The sequence below is a fragment of the Quercus suber genome, unplaced genomic scaffold, assembly GCF_002906115.3.
Source record: "Quercus suber isolate HL8 unplaced genomic scaffold, Cork oak 2.0 scaffold_707, whole genome shotgun sequence".
Taxonomy (NCBI): Eukaryota; Viridiplantae; Streptophyta; class Magnoliopsida; order Fagales; family Fagaceae; genus Quercus; species Quercus suber.
In genome coordinates this window covers 195,746-214,163 of record NW_027070148.1, presented here as the reverse complement: position 1 = coordinate 214,163, position 18,418 = coordinate 195,746, and the positions used below count along the sequence as shown (strand labels likewise).

At 43.3% G+C, this 18,418-nt stretch overlaps 1 protein-coding gene across 1 annotated transcript; it reads left to right on the top strand.

The window, feature by feature from the left end:
- The first annotated feature begins 10,053 nt into the window (after positions 1 to 10,053).
- On the top strand, positions 10,054 to 10,863 carry LOC136064562 (uncharacterized). The gene has a single exon (XM_065766463.1). It carries the CDS (start codon positions 10,054 to 10,056, stop codon positions 10,861 to 10,863), a length of 810 nt encoding a protein of 269 aa, XP_065622535.1.
- The last annotated feature ends 7,555 nt before the right edge of the window (positions 10,864 to 18,418 follow it).

Below are 18,418 nucleotides of genomic sequence, written 5' to 3'. Positions count from 1 at the left end.
CTCAATTGATGATCGACAGACAGAGAAGTATTTCAAGTACCGATCAGCACTTGGATCTCCCTTACTAAAATTTTGCATCCTATCTCTCCATTCAATATAAGTTCTACTAGAATTTTGAAATCAAAACTAAGTTAATCCATCTAAAGAGGCTCCATGCTTATCACAAGGTCCTTCTATCACTATAAATAGAGGGAGATTCATAGTTTATGGAACACTATTCCCCTATATAACCAGTGGAAGCAACTAAGAAATAATTATTGTGCGACCGGTGATCCTTCATTCGGTTTGCGACCAATTCTTTCATTGGCTCTTTTCTAGAACTCTAGTGAAAATTTCTCCCTTTATCTTGATTCTTGTGCAGGTATTAGTTTATTAATTTTTCTTCGCATAATTAAATTGTATATTTGTTGCACGATTGATTTATTATGGCTTGTATGATCCCTTTGTTCATATGAATTTCTAAAACTATTCACATGCTAGATTTCTTTTATCTTCATGAATAACATGCAATCACATGTATTTTTAAAGAAAATTCCTGACATATCGTATGCTAGATCTTTAATTCTTGTCAATAAAAATGTAATCATATGTTCATTCTTAAGGATACTTCGCATCTTTAGACCAGGTTCTTGTAGGTCATGCTCAAATCACTTGATTTCAATTTATTCATATAATGTTCATGATCGTGCATCCAAATGATTTGATTGTTTGATTTAGGTGAGGTCGCAGTCACTCACAAAGAGCTAAGTAAACGTTTTAATAGATCTTTTTTGTGTAAAAAATTTGTTAGTTGTTTGCATGAAAATGAGAAAAAGTAAGAATTTTCATTTTAGTTATAATTAAAATCAGAATGTGTTAATAGATGCTAAATTGAACCTTTTATTGGACCGAGCAGCTTCCAATTTATTTAAAAATAATAAATGCTGATAAGGGAAGAAAAATAGTGTATGCTCAAGGGACGTAAGCTGACGGTATACTCAGAGCTGACGGCCTCAAGCTGACGGTTGTGGTTGAAGCCATTAGCTTCCATTGGATTCCATTAGCTATTTGGCATGATTTGATTAACATAGAAGATGACGCCGTAAATAAGATGACGACGTTAATGTTGAAGGGAATGGAATAAAGCCGATGGTTTTGATATGAACTTGCCTTGGCCTCCATGCTTGGATATATAAGGAAATGCCTTGCATCCTACAATTGGTGTTCCTCTCCTACAAGGAAAGGATTCCGTAATATACGCTTACAGAAATTCCTATAAGGAAAAGACTTCTAGTCCAAGAAGGAGAGGTCAACCCTCTACTACTATAAAAACCCCAATACTCTCACAAATCAAGGTACGCATAATTGACCCTCTCTAAAACTCTGGAATTGTAATAGATCCTAACTTAACCTTCGGAGGGTATTTGGCGGGCACCATACTGGTGCTTTTTGTATGTTTTCTCTTTTTGTTATGTAGGTGACTTTTTGAGCGTACGAGCAACGTGTGACTCACTGGTGATTTTTTCGGCATCATCAGTTGGCGCCGTTTATGGGAAAGAGCGTTTCTTTCGTGATTCGAAGGCCACATTATCGCTTCCCGGATAGAAGAGTTACATGGTGCTAACCCGCTCGATGGCAACCACCAATAACATCCAAGGGGAGGAACCACCCATGACTCCCCTTGAAAGACAGGTACAAACCCTCACTGCAGCTGTGGAACACCTCACCAAGCAAAACCATGACCTAGAAGAACAGTTGCGTCAAAAAAACGCGGCACCAAACAATTAGAGAGAACAAGAAGGTACCAGTGCGGTGCGAGGAGATCGAGAGGGGCCTGAAGGTAGTAACGCCCCAAGCAAGCCGAAACGGCAGAATATCAACCTCCCATCCCTCATTGATGTGGCTCCACCTCCTATTATCGTGGAGATACAGGCAATGAAGGAACAAATGGAGGTTATGATGAACGCCCTCAAGGGGCAGGTGTCTAGCGACCTCGACGATTTGGTTCACCGAACCGATTCACCTTTCACTACTTCCGTCAACTCCTTCCCCTTGCCGCAAAAGTTTCACATGCCCCAGATCGAAAGCTACGACGGAGTCAAGGATCCGATTGAACACTTAGAAACATTCAAGACCACTTAGAAACATTCAAGACCTTGATGCATCTTCAGGGAGTAGCAGACGAGATTATGTGTAAGGCCTTCTCGATGACACTGAAGGGCCCTGTGAGAATTTGGTTCAGTCAGCTGACGCCTAACTCCATTAGCACCTTTAAAAAGCTGAGCACCCAATTCACTTTGCACTTTATTGGAGGGCATCGGTACAAGAAGTCTACTACATGCTTGATGAGTATCAAGCAACGGGAGGATGAAACGTTGAGATCTTACATAGTCCACTTCAATAAGGAAGTGTTCTCGATTGACAAAGCCGACGACAAGATACTCGTGGCAGCATCTACGAATGGCCTAAAGAAGGGTAAGTTCTTATTTTCATTATATAAGAATGACCCAAAAACTATGTCAAACGTACTGTACAGAGCCACCAAATACATGAATGCCGAAGACACTCTACTAGCTCGTGATGAAAAACCTAAGAAAAGAGAAAGGCAGGAAGATACCTGACAGGAAAGAGGGCGAAAGATGGCGAGAACCGGAGAGAGGAGAGATAATAGACGCTCTAAGCCCCCTATGGGGAGGTTCACAAGCTTTACTCCACTAACCACCCTAATTGACCAAGTCCTAATGCAAATCAAGGATGAGAGAGCATTGACTTTCCTTGGAAAGCTGAAGGGGGATCCCAACAAACGATCCCAGGACAGATACTGTCGCTTCCACCGTGACCACGGACATGACACGGCTGACTGCTATGATTTAAAACAGCAAATTGAAGCCCTCATAGGCAAGGGAAGTTGCAGAAGTTCGTTAGTAAGGAAAGGTAAGATCTGCCCCCTCAAGAGCAAGCCCCCCGACGAGACAACAAGCGTCCAAGACAGCCCTTAGGAGACATAAGGATGATTGTAGGAGGCGTGGCCGCCAACGGCCTATCAAAAAGGGCTCGAAAGACTTATCTTAGAATGGTCCAGAACGTTTAACACACCAAGGTCGTTCCGAAGATACCACGAGTTGACAATCCTCTCACCGGCTTCTCAGAAGAAAACACCCGACACCTCCACCATCCGCATGACGACGCGCTCGTCGTTAGCATCCAGATAGGGGACTATAACATGTACCGAGTCTTAATCAACAACGGAAGCTATATGGATATTCTCTATTACCCTGCATTCCAACAAATGCGGATCAGTAGAGAGCGACTAACCCCGGCCAATGCTTCACTCATCAGGTTTGGTGGAACAAAAGTATACCCCTTAGGCGCAGTCACCTTGCCAGTTACCATTGGAGATTACCCTCAACAAATCACTAAGGATGTTATGTTCCTTGTGGTCGATTTCTCCTCTGCCTACAATGCCATTATAGGGCGACCTACCCTTAACTCCTAGAAGGCCGTAGCATCAACCTATCATCTAATGATTAAATTCCTTACCGATTATGGAGTGGGAATTGCGAGGAGACCAAATAGCCGCGCACGAATGCTACGTTGCAATGTTGGAGATGGACGACCATTTGCAAACGATGAGCATAGAGGAACAACGAACGGGGGCAGAACCGGTAAAGAAGCTCGAAGAGATACCTCTCAACAGTTCCAGGGCAGACAGGACAACTAGGCTTGGTACTCACGCCAGCCTGACGATTCGCTCGACACTCGTAACTTTCCTTAAAGAAAATCAAGATGTGTTCGCCTAGAGCCATGAAGACATGCCAAGAATTGACCCTTTAGTCATGGTGCATAGGCTGAATGTGTCGCCCTTTTATCCACCCATCTGACAGAAGAAGCGAGTCTTCGCCTAAGAGTGAGACCAAGCGATTGGGTAAGAAGTCGGTAAGCTACAAGAGGCAGGCTTCATTAGAGAGGTGTACTATCCCAACTGGTTAGCAAACGTGGTAATGGTCAAGAAAACTAACGGGAAGTGTAGAATGTGCATGGACTTCACTGACCTGAACAAAGCTTGCCCTAAAGACAGCTATCCCCTCCCACGAGTCGACATTCTGGTAGACTCTACGACCCAGCACAAGCTGTTAAGCTTTATGGATGCTTTCTCTGGTTACAATCAAATCCGAATGCATGAAGCTGATCAGGAGAAAACTTCATTCGTAACTAGTCAAGGACTCTTATGCTATAAAGTGATGCCTTTCGGCTTAAAGAATGTGGGCGCAACGTACCAGAGGCTTATGAACAAGATGCTCGCGCGGCAGATTGGCAAAAATGTCCAAGTCTACGTTGATGATATGCTAGTGAAAAGCCGAAGGGAAGAGGACCACTTGGAAGACCTCAAGGAAATGTTCAACACTCTTTGCTCTTACAACATGAAGCTCAACCCAGGGAAATGCGCCGTTGGGGTAACGGCAGGAAAATTCCTAAGGTTCATGGTGTCACAAAGAGGCATCAAAACTAACCCGGACAAGATCCGGGCCATAATGGAAATGGCACTGCCAAAGAATGTGAAGGAAGTACAAAGCCTCAACGGCAAAATAGCCGTATTGAATAGATTTGTGTCAAGGGCAACGGACAAATGCTTGCCCTTCTTTTGCACGCTGAAGAGATCTTTCGAGTGGACCGCCGAGTGCTAGCAGGCATTTGAAGAATTAAAAAATTATCTCTCTTCCCCGCTTCTACTGAGTCCCTCGCAGCCAGGTGAAGAACTTTTTCTCTATCTTGCCGTCTCCCCAGTCGCCATCAGCGCCGCCTTAATCAGAGAAGAAGAAAGAGTGCAGAAGCCTGTATACTACACAAGCCGGGCACTTCGCGGAGCCGAAGAAAGATATCCGCCCATGGAGAAACTCGCCTTTGCACTAGTGACGGCGGCGTGTAAACTCAAGCCATACTTTCAAGCCTACACAGTGATCGTCCTAACTGACAAGCCTTTGTGACGGGCATTGAGCAACCTTAAAGCCGCAGGACGATTGGCACTATGGACCATAGAATTGAACGAGTTTGACATTCAATACCACCCGCGAATCGCCGTCAAAGGACAGGTCATTGCAGACTTTATAGCAGAGTTTACAAAAGACGAAGACAAAAGGGCAGAGGAATCCCCTCAATGGAGCATACATGTAGACGGGTTGTCCAATAGGTAGGTTGGGGGAGCTGGCATTGTGTTACTAACACCTGAAGGAGACCTAGTCGAGTGCATGGTCCGCCTTGGTTTTCCTACCACGAACATTGAAGCAGAATATGAGGCTTTAATAGCAGGACTCGACCTAGCCAAAGCTGTAGGAGTCGCGAGTGCGGCCATTTATTGCGACTCTCAGGTTATCACCAACCAGATAAATGGGAGCTACGAATGTCGAGGTGAAAGAATGAAGAAATATCTGGAGCAAGCAAAAAAGAGGGTAGATGAGTTGAAGGCCAAAATCATACAAATCCCTGGGGGAGAAAACGAGTAAGCCGACTGCTTGGAAAAGCTGCCTCGGCCGAACACATGACCACCATAGATAATGTACTCTCTTTTGTCCAACTCTCTTCACTGATAGATTCCATCGATGTGCAGGTAATAGGCTCTTAATACAATTGGACCACGCCGTTAGTCTCTTACTTAAAGAACGACATATTGCCAGAAGGAAAGGAAGCCGCAAGAAAGTTGAAGGTCCAAGCAGCGAGATTCGTTCTAATAAGAGACGTCTTGTACAAAAGAGGTTTCTCCCGCCCTTACTTAAGAAGCCTGGGTCCTGAAGAAGCAGACTACGTTATGAAGGAGGTACACGAGGGAATCTGCGGAAACCACTCAGGGTCGAGATCAGTAGTACACAAGCTAGTGCGAGCAGGGTACTTTTGGCCAACCATGCAGAAGGATGCCGAGGCTTATGTAAAGACCTGCGACAAGTGTCAAAGGTTCAGCAATGTTATCAGATAACCACCCGAAGAACTTGCACCGATGACAGCACCATGGCCGTTCGCTCAATGAGGACTAGACATCATGGGACCATTCCCTACGACAATACGACAGCTGAAGTTTCTGGTAGTGGGCATCGACTACTTCACGAAGTGGGTGGAAGCTAAAGCCTTAGCCACCATTATGGAGAAGAATGTATGGAGTTTCGTCTAGAGGTGCATCATATGCAGGTTTGGCATACCAAAAGTCTTAGTCTCAGATAATGGGAAACAATTTGACAACGATTCCTTCCAGGACTTTTGCTTGCAATTAGGAATAAAAAACCACTACTCCTCCCCTACCGACCTTAAAGCCAATAGACAGGTCGAAGTCACGAACCGATCCTTACTGAAGATTATCAAGACTCGACTTGAGGGGGCAAAGGGTATATGGGCGAAAGAGCTGTAGAGCATACTTTGGGCTTACAGGACAACGATAAGAACGCTAACGGGAGAAACACCATTCTGACTAACATACGGGAGCGAAGTTGTCATCCCAACCGAAGTCGGACTCATAAGCTATAGGGTGCACAACCATGACGAAAACAAGAACGACGAAGCCATACGTCTACAGCTCGATTTGGTAGATGAGATCAGGGCAGCAGCGGAGCAAAGGCTCGGATAGTATCAGGACCACATGGCCAAGCACTACAATTCCCGTGTCAAACACAGAGACTTCCAGGTTGAAGACCTCGTTCTAAGGAGAGTCATAGGCACAGGAAGAGCCCTAACCCAAGGTAAGCTCGGCCCAAATTAGGAAGGGCTTTTTTTTTTTTTCTTTTTTTTTTTTTACAAGATAAAAATTCTACTCTGGTCTAAATCTAAGTGTATATGTATGTAAAACTCCATTCTGGAAACTTGAACTTCGATCCTTACTCCCTACATCCCACAAGCACTTATACTTGTAAAGTGACTGTCGCGCCAAGTATACAAGCAAAAAATATTACCTATACTACAAGTTTATTAACTATGGTTTAATGTATAGTTAGTCTAAGGTAAGCCTCTCATAAATACCCCATATTGGGTTCATTGTAATAGAGTAATTAAGTATAATAAAGATGTGTAGGTTCTAGTTAACTCAACTGGTAAAGTCTCTGATGGTTGTATAAGAGATCTGTAGTTCAATCCCCACCTATACTAAAAACTAATTGGTGTCTTGGTTTAATAATTAAAATCTATCATCAGGAGCAAATGTCATAGGTTGAAACTCTCTAAAAAAAAGTATAATAAAGATGTAGTTATCAAAAACTTTCCTTTATAAACATAGACATTTAGGCCAAACCATGAAACCTATAGCACTCTCTCTTCTATCTATACTCTCTCTTTATCATTCATATATGCTAACCCATATAAATTTCCATTGGAGCTTATCACATAACTATTTTATATGCATTAGAATATATGTTATCTATTTTAACATGATTTAGCTAACAAAACAAATCTTGAAACCTTAACAATAAAAAAGATATGCCATAAGCTCCAGTAGGACCATAGGACCATCGGATTGAACATTATAGCCATATCAAATTTCAATTGATAAAATGTGATTAAGTTCAATCACATATGATTATGAACAATTAATTGTGATTGATTTTATGATGACTTAATTCAAATTAATGATGTGTCACAATCATATTGGATTAAATTCAGAATTATCATGAGGATGCACACATCAAATTAAGTCTGATCATGATTATGTTGATCATGTTTAATATGTTTTAGATAATTGTTAAAATTATTCTTAAGAAAGAATATTAAACAATATTGAAAGATATTAAATTTTATATAATAACATCTTACTCAAAATTGGCTAAAAATTGAATTTAAATTCAGATTATGACTCACAAAAGATTAGAAGATCATTTAAATCTAAATTCGAAAACAAGGCAAGCTCAAGATCCACGTGTCAATGGACCATTCCCTCAATTGATGATCGACAGACAGAGAAGTATTTCAAGTACCGATCAGCACTTGGATCTCCCTTACTAAAATTTTGCATCCTATCTCTCCATTCAATATAAGTTCTACTAGAATTTTGAAATCAAAACTAAGTTAATCCATCTAAAGAGGCTCCATGCTTATCACAAGGTCCTTCTATCACTATAAATAGAGGGAGATTCATAGTTTATGGAACACTATTCCCCTATATAACCAGTGGAAGCAACTAAGAAATAATTATTGTGCGACCGGTGATCCTTCATTCGGTTTGCGACCAATTCTTTCATTGGCTCTTTTCTAGAACTCTAGTGAAAATTTCTCCCTTTATCTTGATTCTTGTGCAGGTATTAGTTTATTAATTTTTCTTCGCATAATTAAATTGTATATTTGTTGCACGATTGATTTATTATGGCTTGTATGATCCCTTTGTTCATATGAATTTCTAAAACTATTCACATGCTAGATTTCTTTTATCTTCATGAATAACATGCAATCACATGTATTTTTAAAGAAAATTCCTGACATATCGTATGCTAGATCTTTAATTCTTGTCAATAAAAATGTAATCATATGTTCATTCTTAAGGATACTTCGCATCTTTAGACCAGGTTCTTGTAGGTCATGCTCAAATCACTTGATTTCAATTTATTCATATAATGTTCATGATCGTGCATCCAAATGATTTGATTGTTTGATTTAGGTGAGGTCGCAGTCACTCACAAAGAGCTAAGTAAACGTTTTAATAGATCTTTTTTGTGTAAAAAATTTGTTAGTTGTTTGCATGAAAATGAGAAAAAGTAAGAATTTTCATTTTAGTTATAATTAAAATCAGAATGTGTTAATAGATGCTAAATTGAACTTTTTATTGGACCGAGCAGCTTCCAATTTATTTAAAAATAATAAATGCTGATAAGGGAAGAAAAATAGTGTATGCTCAAGGGACGTAAGCTGACGGTATACTCAGAGCTGACGGCCTCAAGCTGACGGTTGTGGTTGAAGCCATTAGCTTCCATTGGATTCCATTAGCTATTTGGCATGATTTGATTAACATAGAAGATGACGCCGTAAATAAGATGACGACGTTAATGTTGAAGGGAATGGAATAAAGCCGATGGTTTTGATATGAACTTGCCTTGGCCTCCATGCTTGGATATATAAGGAAATGCCTTGCATCCTACAATTGGTGTTCCTCTCCTACAAGGAAAGGATTCCGTAATATACGCTTACAGAAATTCCTATAAGGAAAAGACTTCTAGTCCAAGAAGGAGAGGTCAACCCTCTACTACTATAAAAACCCCAATACTCTCACAAATCAAGGTACGCATAATTGACCCTCTCTAAAACTCTGGAATTGTAATAGATCCTAACTTAACCTTCGGAGGGTATTTGGCGGGCACCATACTGGTGCTTTTTGTATGTTTTCTCTTTTTGTTATGTAGGTGACTTTTTGAGCGTACGAGCAACGTGTGACTCACTGGTGATTTTTTCGGCATCATCAGTTGGCGCCGTTTATGGGAAAGAGCGTTTCTTTCGTGATTCGAAGGCCACATTATCGCTTCCCGGATAGAAGAGTTACATGGTGCTAACCCGCTCGATGGCAACCACCAATAACATCCAAGGGGAGGAACCACCCATGACTCCCCTTGAAAGACAGGTACAAACCCTCACTGCAGCTGTGGAACACCTCACCAAGCAAAACCATGACCTAGAAGAACAGTTGCGTCAAAAAAACGCGGCACCAAACAATTAGAGAGAACAAGAAGGTACCAGTGCGGTGCGAGGAGATCGAGAGGGGCCTGAAGGTAGTAACGCCCCAAGCAAGCCGAAACGGCAGAATATCAACCTCCCATCCCTCATTGATGTGGCTCCACCTCCTATTATCGTGGAGATACAGGCAATGAAGGAACAAATGGAGGTTATGATGAACGCCCTCAAGGGGCAGGTGTCTAGCGACCTCGACGATTTGGTTCACCGAACCGATTCACCTTTCACTACTTCCGTCAACTCCTTCCCCTTGCCGCAAAAGTTTCACATGCCCCAGATCGAAAGCTACGACGGAGTCAAGGATCCGATTGAACACTTAGAAACATTCAAGACCACTTAGAAACATTCAAGACCTTGAGGCATCTTCAGGGAGTAGCAGACGAGATTATGTGTAAGGCCTTCTCGATGACACTGAAGGGCCCTGTGAGAATTTGGTTCAGTCAGCTGACGCCTAACTCCATTAGCACCTTTAAAAAGCTGAGCACCCAATTCACTTTGCACTTTATTGGAGGGCATCGGTACAAGAAGTCTACTACATGCTTGATGAGTATCAAGCAACGGGAGGATGAAACGTTGAGATCTTACATAGCCCACTTCAATAAGGAAGTGTTCTTGATTGACAAAGCCGACGACAAGATACTCGTGGCAGCATCTACGAATGGCCTAAAGAAGGGTAAGTTCTTATTTTCATTATATAAGAATGACCCAAAAACTATGTCAGACGTACTGTACAGAGCCACCAAATACATGAATGCCGAAGACACTCTACTAGCTCGTGATGAAAAACCTAAGAAAAGAGAAAGGCAGGAAGATACCCGACAGGAAAGAGGGCGAAAGATGGCGAGAACCGGAGAGAGGAGAGATAATAGACGCTCTAAGCCCCCTATGGGGAGGTTCACAAGCTTTACTCCACTAACCACCCTAATTGACCAAGTCCTAATGCAAATCAAGGATGAGAGAGCATTGACTTTCCTTGGAAAGCTGAAGGGGGATCCCAACAAACGATCCCAGGACAGATACTGTCGCTTCCACCGTGACCACGGACATGACACGGCTGACTGCTATGATTTAAAACAGCAAATTGAAGCCCTCATAGGCAAGGGAAGTTGCAGAAGTTCGTTAGTAAGGAAAGGTAAGATCTGCCCCCTCAAGAGCAAGCCCCCCGACGAGACAACAAGCGTCCAAGACAGCCCTTAGGAGACATAAGGATGATTGTAGGAGGCGTGGCCGCCAACGGCCTATCAAAAAGGGCTCGAAAGACTTATCTTAGAATGGTCCAGAACGTTTAACACACCAAGGTCGTTCCGAAGATACCACGAGTTGACAATCCTCTCACCGGCTTCTCAGAAGAAAACACCCGACACCTCCACCATCCGCATGACGACGCGCTCGTCGTTAGCATCCAGATAGGGGACTATAACATGTACCGAGTCTTAATCAACAACGGAAGCTATATGGATATTCTCTATTACCCTGCATTCCAACAAATGCGGATCAGTAGAGAGCGACTAACCCCGGCCAATGCTTCACTCATCAGGTTTGGTGGAACAAAAGTATACCCCTTAGGCGCAGTCACCTTGCCAGTTACCATTGGAGATTACCCTCAACAAATCACTAAGGATGTTATGTTCCTTGTGGTCGATTTCTCCTCTGCCTACAATGCCATTATAGGGCGACCTACCCTTAACTCCTAGAAGGCCGTAGCATCAACCTATCATCTAATGATTAAATTCCTTACCGATTATGGAGTGGGAATTGCGAGGAGACCAAATAGCCGCGCACGAATGCTACGTTGCAATGTTGGAGATGGACGACCATTTGCAAACGATGAGCATAGAGGAACAACGAACGGGGGCAGAACCGGTAAAGAAGCTCGAAGAGATACCTCTCAACAGTTCCAGGGCAGACAGGACAACTAGGCTTGGTACTCACGCCAGCCTGACGATTCGCTCGACACTCGTAACTTTCCTTAAAGAAAATCAAGATGTGTTCGCCTAGAGCCATGAAGACATGCCAAGAATTGACCCTTTAGTCATGGTGCATAGGCTGAATGTGTCGCCCTTTTATCCACCCATCTGACAGAAGAAGCGAGTCTTCGCCTAAGAGTGAGACCAAGCGATTGGGTAAGAAGTCGGTAAGCTACAAGAGGCAGGCTTCATTAGAGAGGTGTACTATCCCAACTGGTTAGCAAACGTGGTAATGGTCAAGAAAACTAACGGGAAGTGTAGAATGTGCATGGACTTCACTGACCTGAACAAAGCTTGCCCTAAAGACAGCTATCCCCTCCCACGAGTCGACATTCTGGTAGACTCTACGACCCAGCACAAGCTGTTAAGCTTTATGGATGCTTTCTCTGGTTACAATCAAATCCGAATGCATGAAGCTGATCAGGAGAAAACTTCATTCGTAACTAGTCAAGGACTCTTATGCTATAAAGTGATGCCTTTCGGCTTAAAGAATGTGGGCGCAACGTACCAGAGGCTTATGAACAAGATGCTCGCGCGGCAGATTGGCAAAAATGTCCAAGTCTACGTTGATGATATGCTAGTGAAAAGCCGAAGGGAAGAGGACCACTTGGAAGACCTCAAGGAAATGTTCAACACTCTTTGCTCTTACAACATGAAGCTCAACCCAGGGAAATGCGTTGTTGGGGTAACGGCAGGAAAATTCCTAAGGTTCATGGTGTCACAAAGAGGCATCAAAACTAACCCGGACAAGATCCGGGCCATAATGGAAATGGCACTGCCAAAGAATGTGAAGGAAGTACAAAGCCTCAACGGCAAAATAGCCGTATTGAATAGATTTGTGTCAAGGGCAACGGACAAATGCTTGCCCTTCTTTTGCACGCTGAAGAGATCTTTCGAGTGGACCGCCGAGTGCTAGCAGGCATTTGAAGAATTAAAAAATTATCTCTCTTCCCCGCTTCTACTGAGTCCCTCGCAGCCAGGTGAAGAACTTTTTCTCTATCTTGCCGTCTCCCCAGTCGCCATCAGCGCCGCCTTAATCAGAGAAGAAGAAAGAGTGCAGAAGCCTGTATACTACACAAGCCGGGCACTTCGCGGAGCCGAAGAAAGATATCCGCCCATGGAGAAACTCGCCTTTGCACTAGTGACGGCGGCGTGTAAACTCAAGCCATACTTTCAAGCCTACACAGTGATCGTCCTAACTGACAAGCCTTTGTGACGGGCATTGAGCAACCTTAAAGCCGCAGGACGATTGGCACTATGGACCATAGAATTGAACGAGTTTGACATTCAATACCACCCGCGAATCGCCGTCAAAGGACAGGTCATTGCAGACTTTATAGCAGAGTTTACAAAAGACGAAGACAAAAGGGCAGAGGAATCCCCTCAATGGAGCATACATGTAGACGGGTTGTCCAATAGGTAGGTTGGGGGAGCTGGCATTGTGTTACTAACACCTGAAGGAGACCTAGTCGAGTGCATGGTCCGCCTTGGTTTTCCTACCACGAACATTGAAGCAGAATATGAGGCTTTAATAGCAGGACTCGACCTAGCCAAAGCTGTAGGAGTCGCGAGTGCGGCCATTTATTGCGACTCTCAGGTTATCACCAACCAGATAAACGGGAGCTACGAATGTCGAGGTGAAAGAATGAAGAAATATCTGGAGCAAGCAAAAAAGAGGGTAGATGAGTTGAAGGCCAAAATCATACAAATCCCTGGGGGAGAAAACGAGTAAGCCGACTGCTTGGAAAAGCTGCCTCGGCCGAACACATGACCACCATAGATAATGTACTCTCTTTTGTCCAACTCTCTTCACTGATAGATTCCATCGATGTGCAGGTAATAGGCTCTTAATACAATTGGACCACGCCGTTAGTCTCTTACTTAAAGAACGACATATTGCCAGAAGGAAAGGAAGCCGCAAGAAAGTTGAAGGTCCAAGCAGCGAGATTCGTTCTAATAAGAGACGTCTTGTACAAAAGAGGTTTCTCCCGCCCTTACTTAAGAAGCCTGGGTCCTGAAGAAGCAGACTACGTTATGAAGGAGGTACACGAGGGAATCTGCGGAAACCACTCAGGGTCGAGATCAGTAGTACACAAGCTAGTGCGAGCAGGGTACTTTTGGCCAACCATGCAGAAGGATGCCGAGGCTTATGTAAAGACCTGCGACAAGTGTCAAAGGTTCAGCAATGTTATCAGATAACCACCCGAAGAACTTGCACCGATGACAGCACCATGGCCGTTCGCTCAATGAGGACTAGACATCATGGGACCATTCCCTACGACAATACGACAGCTGAAGTTTCTGGTAGTGGGCATCGACTACTTCACGAAGTGGGTGGAAGCTAAAGCCTTAGCCACCATTATGGAGAAGAATGTATGGAGTTTCGTCTAGAGGTGCATCATATGCAGGTTTGGCATACCAAAAGTCTTAGTCTCAGATAATGGGAAACAATTTGACAACGATTCCTTCCAGGACTTTTGCTTGCAATTAGGAATAAAAAACCACTACTCCTCCCCTACCGACCTTAAAGCCAATAGACAGGTCGAAGTCACGAACCGATCCTTACTGAAGATTATCAAGACTCGACTTGAGGGGGCAAAGGGTATATGGGCGAAAGAGCTGTAGAGCATACTTTGGGCTTACAGGACAACGATAAGAACGCTAACGGGAGAAACACCATTCTGACTAACATACGGGAGCGAAGTTGTCATCCCAACCGAAGTCGGACTCATAAGCTATAGGGTGCACAACCATGACGAAAACAAGAACGACGAAGCCATACGTCTACAGCTCGATTTGGTAGATGAGATCAGGGCAGCAGCGGAGCAAAGGCTCGGATAGTATCAGGACCACATGGCCAAGCACTACAATTCCCGTGTCAAACACAGAGACTTCCAGGTTGAAGACCTCGTTCTAAGGAGAGTCATAGGCACAGGAAGAGCCCTAACCCAAGGTAAGCTCGGCCCAAATTAGGAAGGGCCTTACCGAGTCACGGCATAGCATAGGAAGGGCACCTATCACCTGGAGACGCTTGACGGACGGAAGCTGCCACATCCTTGGAATGTTGGACACCTACGGAAGTACTACCAGTAAAGATGGCTGCATGAAGAACAACACCCCTCTCCATTTACAGTTTACCACAGCAAATTTTAGTTATATTCCTCAAAATTATCATCTTAGTTTTTGTTACAACAAGCCCAAAAGGCAAATTTTTACTTTGGTTTTTGCTACAATAAGCCCAAAAGGCGAACTTTCTTTTTTAGATCTACTTTTTTAATGCATAGCAATAAGAGGAGTTTATTCAGAACTATTGATATTTTTTATTTATTAACAAATTCACAAAAAGTAAACAGCCTTACGAAATAAAAAGATTCTAAGTCCTGAAAAGTGGACGACTTTAAAAGTAAGCGACTTTGCCCCCAAAGCTGGCGGATTGTATAAAAGTCCCAAAGGGATTGAAGTCAGCAGCTAAAAGCTGACGGATTCTGTAAAAATCCCAAAGGGATTGAAGTCAGCAATCAAAAGCTAACAGATTCTATAAAAGTCCCAAAGGGATTGAAGTCAGTAGCCAAAAGCTGACGGATTCTATAAAAATCCCAAAGGGATTGAAGTCAGCAGTCAAAAGCTGACGGATTCTATAAAAATCCCAAAGGGGTTGAAGTCAGCAACCAAAAGCTAACGGGTTGTATAAAAATCCCAAAGGGATGGAGGTCAGCAATCGAAAGCTGACGAATTCTACCCTAAAGGGATGAAAGTATCAGCAATCATAAGCTGACGAGTTCTACAAACATCCCAAAGGGCCGAATTTAGCCTTCAAAGCTGACGGGCTCATCAAAAGAATAAAATCATAAAGAGATTAGGTCACCAAGTCCATAACAAGGACAAAGCCATGAAACCAACGATTTTATAAAAAAAAAAATTTAAGGTTGACGGGCTCAAATAAAATGACAAGCTCATCAAATGTCGTTAAACAAGTGAGATCGCAAGGTTAGCACAGATAACCAATAAAAGTAATAAACAAGTCCACCACTAATGAGGTAGACGAGGTCGTCAAAACAAATGAAGTTACTGGCTGACAAACTTATTTAAGATGGCCAAACATGCACTACATACAAGGCAGAAAACGACGAAATTAACGTAGATTACAATAAGATAAATTGTCTACAAATAGAAACCTAAAAATAAAGGGCTACTTAATATTGTTTGCAAAATATTAAAAAAAAAAAAAAAAGAAGAAGAAGAAGAAGAAGAAGAAGACGAAGACAAAATCAGGCAGTAGGGGGATCAGCAGGGGCTCCATCATCTTTCTTCTAAGGAAGAGGGCTGTCAACGTTTATGGACACAACAGGAGAGGAGTTAGCAGCAGGCTGGGCCAAAATGACGACGTCATACGCAAGGGAAGGATTGACTTCAGGAGAGCTGCCACCTTCACCAATAATGATGTCGTGAGCCGGTGTCATTGGCTCCGGATCATTCATTGTGATTCCAGACAAGTCCAGCTCTGGGAAGGCTAACGCTACTTGTTTGAAGCAATCATCGAACCCAATGACATAGTAGTCAGCACAAGAATCAACAAATGACTGTGACGCCTTAAAAGCTTGGACAGCGTCAGCCCCAGCCGTCTCCACCTTTTGGCGCAAAGTCGTCGTCTCTTCCTGGAGTTTTTCTTTTTCATGCGACGCCTCTTCCAACTTCTCCCTCATCGTCTTTAACTCACAGTTCAAATCTCGAAGGCCTTCCTTATATTAGGCCTGAGCATCCATCAAGTTAGTGTTGTGCTTCCTACCCCGAGCAAGGACGTCCTCCTTGGCAACATAACGGTCTTGAAGTGCCTTAACACGCACCAAAGCCTAAAAAAGTGGTCGTCATCAGTAAAAGCAAATCAAGAAGCAAACAAGGCTAACTTAACCAAAGGAAAAAAGGGACATACCCTACTAAGGTCAAAAAGAGCTGACGCCCCTAAATCCTTCGTCCCCATTTGATCGCAAGGTGCTATATCCGTCGGCTTTATAAAGGATTCCACCTCCTCGATGGCATAGTTCGTGTGAGTCAAAAGGCAACAAGGTCCCTCAACGACGGGACCAGTGGAAGTAATCACTCATTTGCCTGCGCCCTGTTTTGGTTTGAGGGGTGACTTCTTCTTAGAGGGTACATCCCCTGGGGTGACGACAACCTTTTAAGAAGGATGGTCGTCCTTCCCGTCAGGTTTTCTTTCGGAGACAGTCTTGGGGGCCGACAAGATACCCCATCCTCACTTCCTTCTCTTCCTTCTTCCGGGTCGCGGCAGCCCTCACCCTCTGCCTAACAGTTTCCATCTCTGCATAAAGTAACAAACAGTTATTAGCAAGGCATACGGAATCAATGAACTGACGTAGCAAGTAGAGAGTACCCATGTCGACGAGAAAATTCGTCTAACCTACGAGCTTCAACCGTTGGCTCTAGACCACCGCAGTACAAATGAAGAGCGTCAAGGGTGATCAGGTCCTTGCACTTCCGTTGCTCGAGTGGGATTACAAGAACTCGACGGATGAAAGCTTTCTGTTCGTCAGTTATATATGGACGGTTGTATGCTGAAAAAGAAATAAAAAGAGACGACGTGAAAACATGAAAGCGACATGAATCTAAAAGCTGACAGGTTTATAAAACATGTATGTATAGGATCAATCGACGGTACCAAACTTGAATCCCTAACTATTTCCCAGGTATTATCAAAGCCCCGTGGCATAGTATCCCACTCTTCAGGACGGCATACCCAGTCCGACCCTTTAATAAAAAAGTATCTACTTTTCCAACTTCTGTTGGAATCTGGCATGTCAGACACAAGTCTCAAATCTTTATCCCTGACGGAAAAATGATAAGTCCCTTTAGATGAAGCAATATGATGGGGTCTATAACAATAAAAGAATTCGTTAAGGGAAAGCTGACGGTTCCCTCCACTCAAACAACCCCACAAAATCTCTGCTCCGATAAAAGTCCTCCAAGAATTGGGGGCAATCTGGCTGACAGATAATCCCAGGAAGTCAACAAGTTGACGGTGCAAAGCCATCAATGGGAGACTTAATCCAGTGGCAAGGATGGCGTCATACATACCGACGTCCGCGGTTAAACCAGTGTAACACTTTTCCTTTTTCCTAGGAAGACGGATCGAAATATGGTTTGGAATCTGGTAACGAATGCATAAATCCCTAAAAATCCTCCCAACCATTTTTGGTAAAAATTTGTTGACGGCCCAATCTTCAGGAAGGATGAAGGGACGGTTACCTCCAAGACTTACTGAAGCTTCTTCATAGGATTCCACGTCACCTTCATCCTCCTCCTCTTCTTCATCACCTTCCCCTCCGTCATTCGTCACTTCCTTAACTCCCTTAACATAATTTTCCAGGTCATTATCAGGGGACTGGGCTGACATTTCCCTTTCAGACGATCCAGAAAAACTGACGGACTCCTGACCTAAACCAAAGACCTCGTCGTAGCCCGCTCCTTCGCGGATTGACGACTGTTCACTCGACAAGTCACTTGTCATCTGTCTATCTACAGGTGACGGATCCATTCTAAGTACCTAAATTGACGTCCTCACTAGGAACTTGTTCAGTTAATGAAAAAGATGCAAAGAAAGGAAGAAAAACTTACAGTTAAAACCTTTGGTGGATGACGACCTTAAAATTGACGGCGTTAACAATGCAACAAGAGGACGGAATTGAAAACAACGAGAGCTCTCTCCCAAATAATCAGTGAAGTTGAAATAAAGGAATGAGAAGAGGAATGCTGGATATATATATATAGGA